General features: G+C 39.0%; 1 protein-coding gene and 1 long non-coding RNA gene across 2 annotated transcripts; both read right to left on the bottom strand.

The window, feature by feature from the left end:
* Positions 1-4,345: 4,345 nt before the first annotated feature.
* Positions 4,346-6,127, bottom strand: UTP3 (UTP3 small subunit processome component). Its single transcript, XM_077848283.1, has one exon. The coding sequence runs from the start codon at positions 5,858-5,860 to the stop codon at positions 4,421-4,423; it is 1,440 nt and encodes a 479-aa protein (XP_077704409.1). The 5' UTR covers positions 5,861-6,127; the 3' UTR covers positions 4,346-4,420.
* A 2,118-nt stretch (positions 6,128-8,245) lies between these two features.
* On the bottom strand, positions 8,246-13,719 carry LOC144283758 (uncharacterized). The gene is made up of 2 exons (XR_013352334.1): positions 13,648-13,719; positions 8,246-8,536 (listed from the first exon to the last, which is right to left on the bottom strand). It is a non-coding gene; the product is annotated as an uncharacterized LOC144283758 (long non-coding RNA).
* Positions 13,720-17,893: the final 4,174 nt, after the last annotated feature.

The following is a 17,893-nucleotide window of genomic DNA, read 5'->3' as shown; positions in this document are numbered from 1 at the left end:
ATTCATGAGAGATACAGAGAAAGAGAAGCAGACACAGGCAGAGGGAGAAGCAGGGTTCCCCGTGGGAACCCGGTGTGGGACTCGATCCTGGGACCCCGGGATCACGCCCTGAACCAAAAGCAGATGCTCAACTGCTGAGCCACCCAGGTGTCCCTATCTGGTTTAACTATTTAAATGGCTATTAACGTCATACATTATTCAACATGAGGAAATTGGGACTGAAGTCTGGTAGATCAAAGACACATTGTAAGTGGTGACACTGGGATTTAAACTCAGTCTGGCTCCAGAGGTCAAACTCTTAATGCTACCCTACATTGTTTATTTTTTTACATTGTTTCTCTTAAGGCCCACCATTTTATTCACTTCCTCCAGGGTTTTTGTTTTGTTTATAGTTTTAAAAATGTGGATTTTTAATACTATCATTTAAAGCTTCACTTTGAAACAAATGTAAAAAAAAAAAATCAATTTTTCTTCAAAAGTGTATAGCTGAAGGAATCCAGAAAACATCTGGAATGCATAGTTAAAGTAACTACATTAAATCAAAAATACTGATATTGAGAAATATACTTTAAGTAAATTTAAAACATACATGTTAACATTTCTTGATTTCGGTGCTGTTAAATTTTTAATTGTTTCTGTGCCTAAACTAAGGCAAAATGCAAATGTGTTGAAAAAATTACTAACTAAAAGAATTTTTAAATTCTAATTACCTGAAGCAATATTGTTTGAAAGATTTGGAACTCTAGTTGAACATGATTTTTTTGAGATCATTTACTATTCAGGCAGTGGTACATGTTCCTCATTGTGATCTCTTGAGATGTAAATTATACTGACCTTCACTTTTCTTAAATTGGTTTGGTAATGTTAACTTATATTACTGTAACATATTAACTTAAAATTCTTTTACTTCAGACAAGCAAGAAATAAGCAATTCTAGTGGTTCCTCAGAGATACCTCTTTTGTGTCAGATATGTGAATTGTTCAAGTTATCTAAGCTATTTTTTTAATCTTTAAGACCACAAAAAGGAATTTCCCAGGTGCCAAAAGCTTTGACCATTAAGGTAGCTTTAGAGGTCTGATAAGGAAATACATTTATTTTTACACAAAAATTAAAGAGATACATTTATTTAATTCCTTCATAAAAATATAGGTAAGAAACTGTGGCTTAGAGAAACTACTACTCAAAGCTAGTCAGCTGGTTAGTGGTAGAGTAAATCACTAATTTGGTATTTTCTACCTTAATTGTTAATATTTTTATTTTCAAGTTACCCATAACTTAACATGCTGACATAAAACTAACAGGGTGTTGCTTTGTATTGATTTTTATTAGAACTGTTACCCATGACACTCCTGAGTTCACAAAGTGAGTCACTATGGTAAAGTGATCACACTGAGTAGTTAATTATTCCCATGTTAGGATGGTACCCAGCATCTCAGTGCCCTTTAAATGTTTGAGTAAGGACAAAATTTGGATGATGTAAATATTATATCCAGCAATTTCTTTGTTACAAAGCTATCAGTTCACATCAGGCAAGGTCATTTTTTACATTTGTAATTAGGATAGCACCATCTATGTCCTAACTATTCCAAATGAATTAAGGTTTACAATGTGTTGTGAGGTCTCCGAAGGAATATTTGGAGAAATATTTAACAGGCATAACTTTTTCCACTTTCCTAAATGGAAGGCTTTTCTTCCTTTAAAACATTTTTCCCTCACCACAACTTTATATATCTGGCAGGGATTTGACATAGAACGTCAAATATTTTTTAACCTTTATTTCCTTGCTTTTTGTCTTGTGCCAGGTTTTCTCTAGTCATGTACTCACCCTCTTCTTTCAAACTTAGGGTATTAATTTCTCAACCATTTTTACATAGGACTATACTTTATTCTCTATGTTCCCTAGCTACAACTCATTGGGCACCTGTGAGATGTGTTGTCCTAACACTATGTAGTAAGAGCCAACACTAGGTGATTACTGTATAACATGAGTCGTTCTAACTGCTTTAATTAATAATTCTACTAATCCTCATAAAAACCCTATGAAGTAGGTACTACTACTAATACTCCCAGTTTAGATGAAAAAACTAAGAGAGATGAAGTAGCTTACCTGAAGTCATGGGCTAAGTGTTGGAAATGGGTTAGGAACCTGGGTGGTCTAGTCTGCCCTAGAATTGGGAAAACTGTTTTACACCTCTCTCCTTTACACTACTACTACACTCATAATACTTCTAACATCAGATGTGAGCTTTCCCTTTATTAAGCAATTCTTTGACACTGGTTGGGTATTGTACAATTTAACTAAATTCTGACACTCTACTGGATGGTTCAAAGTTATTACCTGTGCTTCTGACTGATCAGCTATAAATCCGAAGTTCTCATTAATTTGCTAGAGTCCAATTAATTTGCTAGAGTGGCTCACAGAAAAACTTGCAAAAACTTACTTGGTTTACCAGCTTATAAAAGGGTATGACAAAGTATACAGGCGAACAGTCAGATGGAGATGCATATGGTGAGGTATGGGAGGGTGCCAAGCACAGAAGCTACTGTCCCTGTGGAGTTGGGAGTGCATCACCCTGTGGGTGTGGATGTGCTCACCAATCTGAAGCTCCCTGAACCTCATACTATTGAGATTTTATGAAGGCTTTCTACCATAAGTACAACAAATCACTAATTCCATTTCCAGCCTCTCTCCCCTGTCTGTTGACTGGGGAGTGGGACTGATAATTCCAAGCTTCTAATTATGATATGGTCTTTCTGGGGAGCAGCCCCCATCCTGGAGCCAAGCAGGAGCCTACACAGTCACCTAATTAGAACAAAAAATGCTCCTCGTACTCTTATCACTTAGGAAATAACAAGGGTTTAGGAGTTCTGTGCCAAGAACCAGGCGCCGAGCCAAAACACGTATTTTCTATGATTTCACAACTCTCACCATCGTTACATCAACTCTCCAAAGTAGGTAGCATTGTACCGTATAGATGAAAGAAATGAGTTGGAGATCAAGTAAGAAACTCAAAAGCACCCTAACCTGTACTTTTTCCCACTATATCAGAAAAAGAAGTGTAGGACAGGGCTCTGAAGCCTCAAAGGCTGGATTGAAATCCTAACTCTACTAAATAGCTATGTGACCTTGAAAGTCATTTTTTGTCAGTTTCCTCTTTAAAATACGGCTAATAGAATTTACTGCACAAAAGTTGTAAGAAAGTTAAATACAAATCAAAGTGCTTACAAAAGTCTCTTAGCACTTACTATTAATTTTATTTCCAATCTACCTCTCTACAAGAAAACAAAAGATAAAATAATTTTGATATGGCAGCTGTAAACCAGAGGTTAAGATAAGGCTCAAATTAAGCCGGTTTGGTTCCAAATTCCAAGCCTATGTCCTTTGTAAAGTTAACCTCCAGGAATTTCAGCATCCTCCTAAGTGCTACAGAGAACAGTACCACACTTCACAAAGTTATTGTACAAATTAAATGAGGTAATGCACAACCGGCACATGGCAAGTGTTTAATAAGTATTAACCACTGATCATCTCTGCATCTTTAGCAGCTAGAGAGATTTAATGAATAGTTAATGAACAATGATATAGTTAAAACATCTTTTGTGCTTTCCTTCACTAGTCTTGTCATTTTCTTCCCTGGCATCATCCCAAATAGTTTCAAGTTCTGCATCTCTATCCTACTATAAATGGTCAGAATAACTAAAGAAAAATATAATGTTTTTTACCACTTGAACTGGTCTCTTACCTTGTAGTAATCCTACCAAGTTTCGGCAAATGTGGTGTACAAACAGCAACAGCTGCAAGTCACCAGTACAATATTGAAAATGGAATTTTAACCTTATTTACCACATTAAGGACTATTAGAAAAATGTTCACAATTAATGTAATTAAGGCATATCTTTTTCTGCTTTTAACCAAAGTTCCTCTTCATTCCTAAGCGTTTACCACAATGTACAAGATCTTTAATTAAAACCTATTAATTACAAGTATCCTGCTCAAGAATGACACTTAAGTAAATGAAATCTGTCAGAACTATTTTACAGACTATCTTACAAATAAGATGATTCCAAAGGTGCATTCTCTTCCCAAGGAAAATTACAAAAGTGTTCTAAATTTGACTGTTGCTCCCCAACCAGCTGTGAAATTTTCCTAGGCTACTATTTGACAATATTGGACAACTCTTTTCAACACCGTCTCTTACCAAGAACTCCTGTATTGCTCCCAAATTCTTATATGACTTTAATAATATAAAGAACAAAAAATACTGAGCAGTAAGCCAAATTTCCCTGTTGACAAAATTTTTTTTAAGTTTAAGGTTAGTGTTATATATGTATCAATACAATCACTTCACTAGATAAAAATAAAAATTTATTGATCTTAAAATTATTGCCAAACCAAAAACATTAAGCTAAGTGAAAACTTTATTTAAGCTTAATGCTCTTTTTAACTCCTGCACGGATGCCAGAGAGTTCACCACTGTAACGTTGCTCTTCTCTACGAACTTCACGAACTTGGCCTCTCCTGCGGATTTTGGCTCTTCTGAACTTCTCCCGGTGTTTCACTCTAGGATTGCGATCAATCTTCTTTCTTCTGGGTGTAAGTCCCCTATTTTTAGCAATCTGATAGGTAATGGCTCTCTTCGCATTTTGATCTTCAAGAGCCTGTTCTTCAATACTGTCTTCTTCTTTCTTTCTCTTCAACTTTTGCTGGTCTTCTATTTCTTTATAGTATTTCCGTGCAGCTTCTTCATCAAAATCAGAATCATCAGATACGTCTGTAACAGCAGAGGCAGCAGCAGGAGTCTCTGAAACAGATTTTGGCTTGGCCTTGGTGAATTTCGCTTTTGAAATCGGTTCTTTGTTTCCAGCACCACCTTTAAGTGTGAGGAGATGACGAATTTCAGAAGACAGCTTCTGATCTACAACTGACAGCTTGTTGATCAAATTTCGGTAGGTGACAAGCCTTTCTATGACAGGATGTCCATGTGCAGGGACTCTCCTGGCTTTCAGGATCAAATAAAAGCTGATGTTGGCGCAATAGTTCAAATAGAGGTTGTACTTGGTCCTCAGGTATTGGCTTCCTTTTCCGGGGGGAATGATCCCTTGCTCCACCAACTGTAGCAATGGCTCCAGCTCATCCTTCACTTCAGTCAACTTAAGTTTCAGGTCTTCTATCAGTTCCAAGAGTTCTGGTGACTCTTTCCGCAGCATCTTCAGCTTCTCCTTCACTGAAACTTTCGCCAGATCCTTCACGACCCGGGTCTCGGCCTCATCTACCTGAGATACTGGTTTTGCGAAGGCCTCTACCCAGGTCACCCCAAAATCCTCCTCCTGCAGGGCCTGGGCTAGGCGCCGCTGAATGAGCTGGGCTTCCTCTTCCTCCTCCCTTTCCTCCTCCTCTACTTCCTGTTGACTTTGTCGGCTTCGGGCCTTGGAACCATAGTCTGTGTCGTAGTAAAGTTTTTTCCTCTGACCCCACGACAAACTGGGATCCCCAGATGCCTCGGCCTCGCTCTGCACGGAGCTCCCGCCGTCATCCTCGTCGTCCTCTTCCTCCCCCGCGCTGTCTCCATCTTCATCGTCCTCATCAGCAACATCTAGGGCTAGAACCTCCTCCTCCTCCTCCTCCTCCTCCTCCTCGCCATCCTCCTCCTCACTCTCCACTCCGCTCCAGCCTTTAGCCAAGGCGGCCCGAGATCGGGCCTCATGGAAATCATCCACCTGATCTTGGTAGTAGCTGGAGTCCCCCGGCGAGGGTGGCAGTTCCAGACCGTCTTCATTTCCGTCCGCTGGGCCGGGGCCCGCCTTGCCTCGCACCGCGGCCCACTTGGCCGCTCCGCGCCGCCGGGATCCCCCCGCCATAACTCACGGTCTCACGTCCTACGCCGAAGTCGGGCTTTCGGCCACCGGCGACCTCCGCGAACCAGCCGCGCGCTCGGGCAACACGCTTCCTTGTTCGGCCACGCGCCCTCCTCCGCGGGGAGCTTGCGGGCCGGTCGCTAGGCCGCGGGGGCGCCACCTCCTTCCGGCCCCCAGGATGCTCTCCCCGCCGCGTGCGCACCGGGACTTCCGCTCCGTCGCGTCCACTCCGTGTCGGCCAGAGCAGCGCCCTCCCTTCGCGTTCGCCCTTTAACGCCAATCGATTCCGGTGGATCGAACCCCGTCCGTGTAGGAACAACAGACGTGGGAAGTTCCGTTCCGTCGGCCTGTTCTGAACTCTCGCGAGTCTGGGCGTGGCTGTGGCCGGGAGCGCGAGGGCAGCGGGGCCAGTAGGGGGGGCTCCGTCTCTACGCCTCGGGCCCGGGGCCGGGGCCGGAGCCGGGGCTGGGCGTGGGTGTCTCGCAAGTCTCCGGCTGTGCAGTTGTCGTAGCTCCTCTCCTCTTCCTGCCGAGAGGTCAAACAGCCCTTCTCCCCGCAACGTGCAGATACTACACCTCTTGGGCACCGTGGCCTGAGGCCCGCGTGGCGCCGCGGGTGTCGGGCATCCTGGCGGGCCCCCGGCTGCTGGCCCCGGGCGCGGGGACCCCACGGGGGCTTGCGGCCCTGGCGGGGTCCCCGGCACAGTGGCCTGGCACAGAGTCAGTATGTGTTTCACGAGTAAGTACTGAAGTTAGGGTATCTGACCTCCTGGCATCTCAGGTGCTTCACGAGATCGAATGATGCCCGCAGGGGTGCGCGCATCCCGGAGGGGGCAGCCTGGCTGCACTGGCTCTTAGGAATCACTCATTCCGGAGACTGTCGTTTTATACGTGTGGAAAGGGTTTTTTTTTTTTTTTTTTTTTTTTTGTTTGTTTTTTGTTTTTGTTTTTTTGTTTTTTTTTGTTTTTTGTTTTTTTTTGTTTTTTTTTTGTTTTTTTGTTTTTGTTTTTGTTTTTTTGTTTTTTTTTTTTGAGGAAGAGGGTGGTCATAATAGAGAAGAATCCATCCAACTTGTCTTCAGAAGTATTATTAGGGCTACAGGTACGAAAAGACTGTCCTATAATCTTGGAATGATTCAAGGTTTAAGTTTTCAGACACTACACAGAATAGATTCAGTATTAATGACGCCTTCAGATGTAGGGAGTTGGAGTCTGAACCCTCAGCAAGATCCTAAACCTAGGAGCGACGTACAGTTTCCTTGAAGAACAAAAAGCGTCCTTTTTTTTGGAAAAATCATACACATTTTTAGAAGAGTGACGTTTCGGATTAAATATTTTCGAAATGCTAAACGTTCTCTTAAGCGCTTCAAAGCCTTTGTAAGCTTTTAGACAAATGCAATGTAGTGAAATTAAAAGGTGTGGAGAAAAGCCCTATGTTCTGGGTGGGGGGGGGGAGGGGAGTTATTCTGTATGTTGGTAAATTGAACACCAATAAAAAATAAATTAAAAAAAAAAAAGCCCTATGTTCTGACTGGTAAGCACAGAATTCACTTTTGAATGTAAATTTTAATGGATTTTATTATTGAGCAAATATTAGCCGCTTAGTAACTGTAGCAGCTGCTACATGTAGATCCTAAGGTGAATTAGCCAGAGTGTCTTCCCTCAAAGAGTTTATTTATTTTTATTTTTTGATTTATTTATGAGAGAGAGAGAGAGAGAGAGAGGCAGAGACAGAAGCAGGCTCCACGCAGGGAGCCCGACGTGGGACTCGACCCTGGGTCTCCAGGATCACGCCCTGGGCCAAAGGCGGCATTAAGCCGCTGAGCCACCGGGCTGCCCCCTCAAAGAGTTTATAATCAGGTATAAAAGAAGACATACATACAAATTACTAAAATACAAAGCAATCTGTGATGTAAACTTAGTGCTGCGAGAGGTTGGAGGAGGGGTGAGAGATTGCTTCTGGACTGTTATTCTGAAATACTGCTTAAAGAATGTTGCACCTAAGTGGGACTGTAATTATATCCTGCTTTAAATGTATTAAATTTTCATTATACATAAAAAATTAAGTTTCGCTGAGGCCCACAAATCCCAGTTTTTCTGCTTGATTTTATTGCAACTTATTTGAAATTTATGGCCATTCTTCAGGACCAGAATGCATATATTTTTATAGAAAAGTCAGAGAAATATTTTTGATGGGAATGATCAGATTGCTCTAATATTATTTCTACTAAAGATTACATTTCCTGACCAGAAAAAGAGTTGCAATATCCAATGTGCGTGGAGAGAGAGCTGTAGTCCAACATTCTGAGACTTTTTTGATAAAGAACCGTTCAGAAGCCAGTTTTTCGATTCCAACAGCTCCTCTAGCCTGGCCTTCCATGGCTTAATCTTACAAGTTTTTTAATTTACCATTTAGGTGAGGAGATTTTTTTTTTTTTCACCTCAAAAATTTGTATTTCTGAAAAGACAGGTTAATAGTTTTGTTATGAGCCTATGCCAACCAAAGTGGAAAACAAGATGCTTGGGTAGCTCAGTCAGTTAAGCATCCTTGACTCTTGGTTTCGGCTCAGGTCACGATCTCAGGGTCATGAGACTGAGCCTCCCATGAGGCTTGAGCTCAGTGTAGAGTTTGCTTGTCCGTCCTTCTGCTCTTCCCTTTGCTCTTGGTCTGTCTCTTTCTCTAAAATAAATAAATAAAGTCTTAAAAAAAATAAAGTGAAAAACACCTGATCCCCAGAGGAAATGAACAAATATTGAATAATATTTGACATTTAACCATTATATTTGTGGCAACTATAATTCATCATCAACCTTAATATTTATTACATTATTGTGATGCCTGGCTTAGGAGTTAGCAAACTACACTTAATGAGGGCCAACAGGTTTTTGTTTGTTTTCTCAGAATACCCTTTTGCCTTATTCTAGGACCTTTGGGAGACTTGCTTACTGTGGAAGATAGGGATTGGTGAATGGCAGGCTGGGTGATATGAGGATGCTTTCTTTATTCAAGGCATGAGTCTTGGGTGTTGAAGGTATTCTACCACCAGACGTGCTGGAATCGATATCCCTTGTGACTGTGCAGCAATAGCAATAATAATAGCAACAACAGCAACAATAGCTAGCACTGAGAGCGGTTATTATGTGCCAAGAGCGTTACAAGCTCTTGGCATTCAGCTGTATGAGGAAGGTACTATAATAATCTCCAACTGAAGAAACTGAGATACATAGAATCTAGAGGAGGTCATAAGGCTAGTACGTGGTAGAGGTAGGTTTGAACCCAGATAGTCTGGCTTCAAATCCACACTGTACTGTAGCTAACTACTTGGCTATTACTGGCTTTCAAATGTTCCCTTTATGACTCTCATTTCCAGTCTCTGCTGTACATTTGATTCAGGATCGCCAGATATACCTTCCTAGAATATCATCTCTATCATCACACATCCTTGTTTTAAAACTCGCAATGAGGGATCCCTGGGTGGCGCAGCGGTTTGGCGCCTGCCTTTGGCCCAGGGCGCGATCCTGGAGACCCGGGATCGAATCCCACGTTGGGCTCCGGGTGCATGGAGCCTGCTTCTCCCTCTGCCTATGTCTCTGCCTCTCTCTCTCTCTCTGACTATCATAAATAAATAAAAATTAAAAAAAAATAAAACTTGCAATGACTGTCAGTTACTATCAAGATAAAGTTCACAGCATATGTGACCCTCCCTCAATTTTACCAAAAAGTAACCTTTCCAGCCATATCTTTGATTACTCCTCAACTAAAACTTTTCCCTCTAATTTACATGCTCTACTACTCTACTTCCCTCCCCTAAGTCTATGAGCCCCATTAAGTCTAGATCCATGTAGTCATTTTTTGAACCCCCAGAATCCAGGTCAGTACTTGAGTAAATGTTTCTACACTCAGTCTCAGCATATCAGAATGGCAGCCTTTAAAACAATGAATTACACAGTGTCTTTTTTGCCTCTCCAGTCATCAGCAGTTTTTTTTTTTTTTAATTTAAAAGTAACATTTGAAACATGAAATATTTATTACATGGCTTTGTGTACTTTGGCTCATAGTTAAATGCATTTTTACTCTTAATACCAGTATCACAGAGTAGGTAGTGATGACTGAAGTTGTCCAAAGTAGCTTGTTTTTTGTTTTCTTTTTTAATGCTCAGAGAAATAGTAAAGGTGAAAATAATTTTATATGTAGTAATAATGGGAAAATGCATCCTTGATGTTAATGCTACCAAATTCTTTAGATAGTTCGACATAATCACAGAAACTCCTTGAGCTATTTTTGGGTGCAGAAAAGAAAGAAGGATTATTTTTAACTGTAAAAAAGAAAATGGAAGAGAAGAAATATAGTTGCCATCTGCTTTCTTTTCTCTCAAAAACCACTTACCCTGAAACCAGTAGGTTAGTTTCTTTTTGCAACTAAGCACTGTATCTATTTAAAGACACAAAAAAATCCTAAAAGTGATCTGGAAGTAAAATATAGAACTTGTACTGAAATATGGAATAAACATATGAACTCTTCTAAGCTTTTAACTGAAGATGACTTGGGTTTGGTGGCCTTAATTAAAAAATGAAGAATTTAATGAGATTGTAACACACACTTCCCCTTCCAAACTCTAATATAACTAAATACTGTGTAATTGTTTCCCAAACATGATTTTAATCCTTTTTGTTTTTCTTTATCATAAGGAACCTTGTAGATATAATTATTTATATAGTAGCCATTGATTCAATGAAAATTATAGCTTTGATGGGGAAGGTCTTTTGAAACATGGTTCAGATAAAATATTTTTCTTTAAGCCATTTCTCATTCTCTATAGAAAAAAGGACTTAGCTCTTAGCCTAATATTCAGGGTTTTCCTTTATGTGGTCCCAACTTATTTTTCCAGCTACTTTCCTACTATTTTCCGCGAGGAATTCTACCATCCAGCCAAACTAAAATACTCATTGTTATTTTTTCTTTTTGAGATTTCCTTCTCTTGGCCTTTGCTTATGCTGCCCTACAGCTCAATTCTTAGATGGCCTCCAAGGCCCACCTAAACTCTCATCTTCTCCAGGCTGCATTCTCTGATCTTCCTTCCATTAGCATCTGACAGCCCTTTAACTCCTCCTATGTTGGGATTTTAAAACATTGTCTTCATTGTGTCATTGTGTTAAGAATATTTATACACTTGTCTCATCTTTCCTCCAAGATATATCACTGTTCATCTCCAACCATTACGATATCTAATACAATTACTCAGTTACTATACATAGTAAGTACTGATAAATAGCTAATCAAGTAATGAGAGTTAAATTGAGCTCTGTTAAATTTCAGTAAGGTATTAGAAGTTATTAAAAGCAACCTAAGAAGTTAATAAGCTTCTGCAAATGGGACATTGGTCTATACCTATTTTTGATATTAAGAGATAAATTAAACTCTATGCTAAGAGCAAAGGAAAACCATGGAGTAAAGGGAAGAGGTAAGATTATAGGCAGAATGTTTGTATTGAGTTTGTTACAGCATTTAGGTGATGATTTAGTGTCTAAACTAGGGCCCTGTGAACAAGGATATAAACAGTGGACAGATTAGGAACTATTTGGGAGGTGGTATTATAAGATTTAGTGTCTGATTAAGTGTAAGGGACAAAGAGTTACAGTGACTCCCAGATTTTCTTGGACAAATGAGTAAGATGATAGTAAACTACTCCCCCGCCCCCCCCCCCCCCACTAGGATAGAAAACTCAGGAGGAAAGAGGTTAGCAGGGTGCAGGAAATGAGACAATAAGCTTTAGACATGCTGCATTTGAGGTGTCTGTGAAGAGGTTCAAGTGTCTAATGTTTATTGACAGTAGAATATATGAGCCTGAAGCTTAGGAAAAATATTTAAACCAGAAAAGACATTTGGGAGTCTTCAACATTCAGATGGAACATGGAACTATATGATATTTAATTGAAAACAGACAACAACTTTTGATTGTCTTTACTTAAGTAGCTAGCACACATGAACTAGAAGAAATATACTACCTGTTTGCCACTACAGTTATAAGAGCGTCTATCATTAAGTATGAAACTTAAAAGGTTCAGGTTCATAAATAAGTTCTAACGCAGTTAAATATATAATGTAAACCTATTAAAGTTTAAGACATCTAGTTTAAGACATGTACCCTGTGAACATACCACCAAAAACAACAACAAAATACATCTGAATAAAGCCTCCATGTGTGCTCAACTTGCATTTTTATCATGTCCAGGTTTTAATACCTGTCTGGGCTTTCTCCACTAGCTATTATCAATTTTTAACATTGAATATTTTGGGAGATACTGATTGTGTATCTGGTACTGTGTTAGGTATTTTATTTTATTATTATTTTTAAAGATTTTATTTATTTATTCATGAGACAGAGAGAGAGTGGGAGTGGGGTGCAGAGACACAGGCAGAGGGAAAAGCAGGTTCCATGCAGGGAGCCTGATGTGGGACTTGATCCCAGGTCTCCAGGATCAGGCTCTGGGCTGAAGGCGGCGCTAAGCCGCTGAGCCACCCGGGCTACCCTGTGTTAGGTATTTTAAGTACATTATCTTACTACACTATGTCAATGAGAAGGGTGCTATTATTATTCTCTTTTCTCAGATGAGGCTCAGAAATGTAAAGTAATTTACCCAAGGTTATATAACTGGTAGTTCAACTCAAGTCTGTCTCACACTGAGGTTGGTTTTTAAAATCATTTTATTCTACTTTTTCCTAACATATTTTATCACTAATGGAAAACTTGTAGAGCCCCAAAACCTACACATTTCTTTTTCAATATGTGCTGAAAAACCTGGACCCTCAGATTTATAAACTCAGATTGCTCATAGATATGATATGAAATTCAACCAACAAAATGGCAGAAAAACAAGAGAAGAGCGATCAGCTATATTTCATCTCTCTTGTTCTGGCATGGATGTAGTAGATGTGTTCAGAATACAGGCAAATAAAAGTTAGAGGCTATCATTCAGAGACTGTTCTGCTGTTTCCACATTGATTAATTTTGGGCAGATTTATTATGTTTTTCTTCTCTGATTTTGGTAAAATTGTTTATTTGTTGTAAATTATTTTCCTTCAACTTCTTTCTGTCTACACTGATTGCCATATTGGAGCATTACTTCACACTGTGATTATTAATGTTCTGCTATACAATATTTAAAGTAATAGTGAACACATTAGTGTTTACAGAAGTATTTCCTTTTGTATAAATGTGAATAACTGAAAATGTTCTGTTTATATTTGAAAACTTGTTTTATGGGTGCCTGGGTGACTCATTTGTTAAGTGTCTGACTTTGGGTCTGGTTATGATCCCAGGGTCCTGGGATCAAGCCCCACATCAGGCTCTCTGCTCAGCAGAGAGCCTGCTTCTTCTTCCTCTGCCTGCCGCTCTGCCTGTTTGTGTTCTCTCTTTCTCGTTCTCTCTCAAAAAAATAAATGAAATCTTTTAAAAAAAAACCTTATTTTATGTTGCTAAGGAACTGAACTAAAGATATTTGATAGTCAAGTATAATTATCTAAACAAAATCACTACTCTACAACCAATTCATACAATAATGCTAAATTTACATCCATGTAAAATATTTTTATTTTGCACAGCATACAAAATTGCACTAGATACTTAAGGGAGGATATGTTGAAACATAAAATAACAGTTTCTGAATTTCTGTTGCCCATATTGAACATTCATTTCCTTGAATAGCTGTGTTTTCTCTCAACTCCAAATTGTCAGTGTTATATTTTATCCTAAACCATATTCATCCCTTTTTTGCCTGACTTCTACTCACCTTTCAATCTCACTGTAGATATTCCTCCCCCTTGGAAGCTTTTCTTGATGCTGCCTACCCTCTCCCCTGAACATCTGTGCTCCTATGGCACATTGTACTTTGTCATTATGTAAATATATGTTATTATTACCTAATAAACTGTGAACCCTCTGATTAAAGGTCAAACTTTTCTTGTTCACTTGTATCCCTGCCATGTAGAGTAGATGTCAATAGATATTTTTTGAAAGAAAAAAAAATGAATGAATGAACATTTGAATTAAGGGGTAGGTAAGAAGCATTGGCCTTATAGACCGCCTCATAAATATTTACTATAATGGCAAATTTATTTCAGTGCCTTAAAGAGAAATTTTTTAAAAAGATTTTTAAAGATTTTATTTATTCATAAAGACACAGAGAGTGTGCAGAAACATAGGCAGAGGGAGAAGCAGGCTTCATGAGGAAAGCCCAGTGTGGGACTTGATCCCAGGATCCTGGGATCACGACCTGAGCCAAAGGCAGATGCTCAACCACTGAGCCACCCACCCAGGTGACCCTAAAAAGATTTTTAAGTAATCTCTCCACCCAGCATGGGGCTCAAACTCAAAACCTCTAGATCAAGAGTTGCATGTTCTCCTGATGGAGCCAGCCAGGTGCCCGTAAAGAGAAACTTTTTTTAAAATAAAAATACATGGTTGCCCCATTTATACTAGGATAGTATGAGCTAAAATGATACCTAATTAATTTCTGATTGGTGCTATAATATATTACCACAAACTTAGTGGCTTATGACAATACACATTTATTATCCTTACAGTTCTGTAGAAGTCCGACATGGTCTGATTGGGCTAAAATCAAGGTGTCAGCAGGGCTGTGTTCCTTCTGGAGGCTCTAAGGGAGAATCTGTTTCCTTGCCTTTTCCAGCTTCTAGATGCTACCTACATGTCCTGGCTAATGGCTTTTTCCTTTAACTTCAAAGCCAGCAGTGCAGGATCTTCAAGCCTCTCCTTCAGTCTTTGATGCCGTGCCTCCATCTTTCCCTTATAAGGATCCTTGTGATTATATTGGACCCACCTGGATAATCTAGGATAATGTACCCATCTGCAGATTAGCTGATTAGTAACCAAAATTCCACCCGCAACCTATATTCCTTCTTGTCATGTAATATCATATTCATAGGTTCTGAGAATTAGGACATGGACATATCTTAGATGGGCCACTGTTCTGCCAACCATTATACCTTGGTATTTATGTCATTCTGAAAGAAGATGCTATCTTTTCTCAACATAAAAGAAGAATAATAATAGTTGTTAAAATAAATGAGTTTTTATATATGTTGCAGGCATGTCCTAGGTGCTTTACGACTGTTAATTCTCATCAATCCCATGAAGTATGGACCATGGTTATGCTCATTTTACAGATGAAATTGAGTTAAAAGGAGTTTAAATAACTTACCAAAGCCCCATTTAAACCCAGGCAATCTGACTTCAGAGCCTTTGCTTTGTTCAGTAGGAAGATGGTAGATAGAGCAGTGTGTCTCTTAAAACATATCTCTACAGTGTAAAGTATTATGTTGTTCTAGGTATTATATAAATTATTAAAATTAAGATAAATTTATGAGTATAATGTTGCAAAATTGGTTGGGAATTAATCAATTATTGCATATCTTTTGGGCCAAAGCAGCTTATTTGAAACTCTGAGGGAGATACAAAAGAATTACTATGATTGTCTTACAAGAATGCATTAGGTATTTTAAAAATAATTAACTCAATATTCTCCAGCATGAATCTATGCTTTCTTATCAGGGAAAAAAGATTTAGTACGGCACTTATATATGACATAAAAACTCTGAATAGAAGAGTTAGAGCAAGAAAACTTTTATTTTCTCATCCATTTTTCTAACTGATTCTTTATAATTCTTCTTTGGTGTTTCCTCATATCCTGTTCTTTGGTGCCAATTGCTACCATTCTTTATGAACCTCTCTCTGCATTTAGAAAACATTAATTTAGTACAAGGGATAAATTAAACACACATGAAGAGAAGTGATAAAAATGTAAAATAATATGCTAACTCATGTAAAATGACAGATATAAGATGAGCAATGAGTACAGAGAATAGTGGAGTGAACAGAATGGAATGACATTATGTGGGGAAGACTTAGGAGAATTAATTTTAAAGATTTTAGGATTTTTGACAAGAACTGACAGAAAGGAAGAAGAAATTTATGGTGAGGAGAATGACAGAGTAAAAAAGATTCTGAAACAGGAATTAGCAAATCATGTATAGGAAAAGGAAAGCAGACATATTTGAATAGAGCAGAGGCCTCCTCCAAAAATAGATTACAATTTCCTTAAAGCAGCAAGGGACCAGACCACTGGAATTCATGAACTGAAAGGAGAATATTGTTGTTTGAGGGGTTTCCGGGAAATCTTGTTAATCATTGTATCTCTAAAGAAATTATTGTGAAATCTACACTGTTGGACTTTTTTAATGGATTTTTAGAAATAGGCTGATTATAAACCAGGACCTGCCCACACGGTAAGAGGAAAGAGCTCTGCGTTATAGTCAGACGACTGACATGTAACATCCCAAATAGCAGTTCTATGAAAAGCCACTGCAGGTGCAAGTTTATTTAAAAACAGACCACAACACAGGTGCAATTCTCCTCATAAACATTTAACCACAAAAGATTACCCTAAAAGTCTCTGTGGAAAGCCGTTGGAAAAAAGAGAGGTCAGGTTTTTGTCTTAATTTTTTAAGTTTTAAAAAGAACTTGGGAAAAGTTTCTTCCTCATAATTTGTGTTCTTTTAAAACTTAGTTTTTGCCTCCTGATGTCTAAATATAAGTTTTACATATGCTGTGATTAGGTACAGATAAATAATAAGAAATTCTGTGTGCAATCAGCAAAAAATGTTTAGGATTAAAAAATTTCAATTAGATGAAATTTTTCCTCATAGATATGAAAAAATAATGACTTAGTTTTGTGGCAGATAAATTGGATTGGCAGTTAGGAGACCTATGCTCCACTTTTAGCTTTAGAATGACTTAATTCTGAAATTCAAAATAGATCCTAAACTTAGACAATTCAAATGGGAAAAAAGGTTACTCCTATAAAGAAGTGAATGGTATCATTTACTGTAGTTCTGCTACAGTTCTAGGGTCATCTTCCCTGATACTTGACCTAACCAATCTCTTTCCCATCTTGAGCCTTTTACTTGATATTTCCTTTCTTTTTGGAACAGTGTTTGATTCTGTGGCAGGCAAAATAATGTCCCCTGCAACCCCTACCCCCACCCCCACCCCAAGTGCATGTAATCCCTAGAACCTGTGAATATGTTAACTGTTACATAGCAAAGGAGATTTACAGATGTGGCTAAGGGAGTGGGCTTTAACATGGGGAGTTTATCCTCAATTATCTGGATGGGCCCAATGTAGTCACATGACATCCTAAAAGCAGAGACCTCCCTGGCTGGAAACAAGGGAGATGAAGCAAAAGCAGAGATCAGAGCAGGACTTGACCCATTATTACTACCTTTAAAGATTAAGGAGGCCACTAGCCAGGGATACTGTCATCATCTAGAAGCTGAGAACAACCTCCACCTGATAGTAGGCAAGGAAATGGAGATGTCACCCCTAAAGCTTAAGTACTGAATATTGCCAAAACCCGGAATGAGTTTAGAAGTATATTCTTTGTCAGAACCTCAAGATAAGAGCGAGGCTCTGTCTCTTGGCAGTCTGTTCCTGGTGTTTTTCTCTGGACTCCATCATTTTCTTGGCCAAAAGTTTAGCATATTCTGCAGCCTCTTTCTTACTTTTTTTAGTATGCTGTTTCTTCAGAGCAATATGCTGGTGTTTGTGTTAGAAGACACGTGGAGTAACAACACGTTGAATCTCGGACACTTTGGTTCTAGGTTTCTCATTTTTGTTTAGGGGCTATATCACAACATACAGGCAGATATCATCTTTTTTAGAGAGATTGAAAAATTTGTGGGTTCTGCTAGCTATTTTGGGCTCCAAGCAATGAGGCATAATCATATCAGTGAGTCCAGAAATATCCCCCCCCCCTTTTTTTTTACAATGACCAAGTTGAGAGCACTGAGATTGGGATCCACAATGCAACCCCAAACAGATTTGCCCTTTATTTCTCTAGTCCTCCTTGGCTTATAGCAAGAATGCTCTTTATTCAGCTGCAAGTAGATATAGCCATGAGTCAGGACACTCTGGGGAAGCCTTGTTTGTCATTACCACCACCGATTCAGACCTTGTAA

This window comes from Canis aureus, chromosome 14 (assembly GCF_053574225.1).
Source record: "Canis aureus isolate CA01 chromosome 14, VMU_Caureus_v.1.0, whole genome shotgun sequence".
In the NCBI taxonomy this organism is placed as follows: domain Eukaryota; kingdom Metazoa; phylum Chordata; class Mammalia; order Carnivora; family Canidae; genus Canis; species Canis aureus.
The sequence above is the reverse complement of the archived record's forward strand: the minus strand, read 5'-3'. Positions and strand labels throughout refer to the sequence as shown.

What these genes read in the sequence shown, in the direction of transcription:
- UTP3 (XM_077848283.1), bottom strand. Translation starts at nt 5,860, where the DNA reads ATGGCGGGGGGATCCCGGCGGCGCGGAGCGGCCAAGTGGGCCGCGGTG.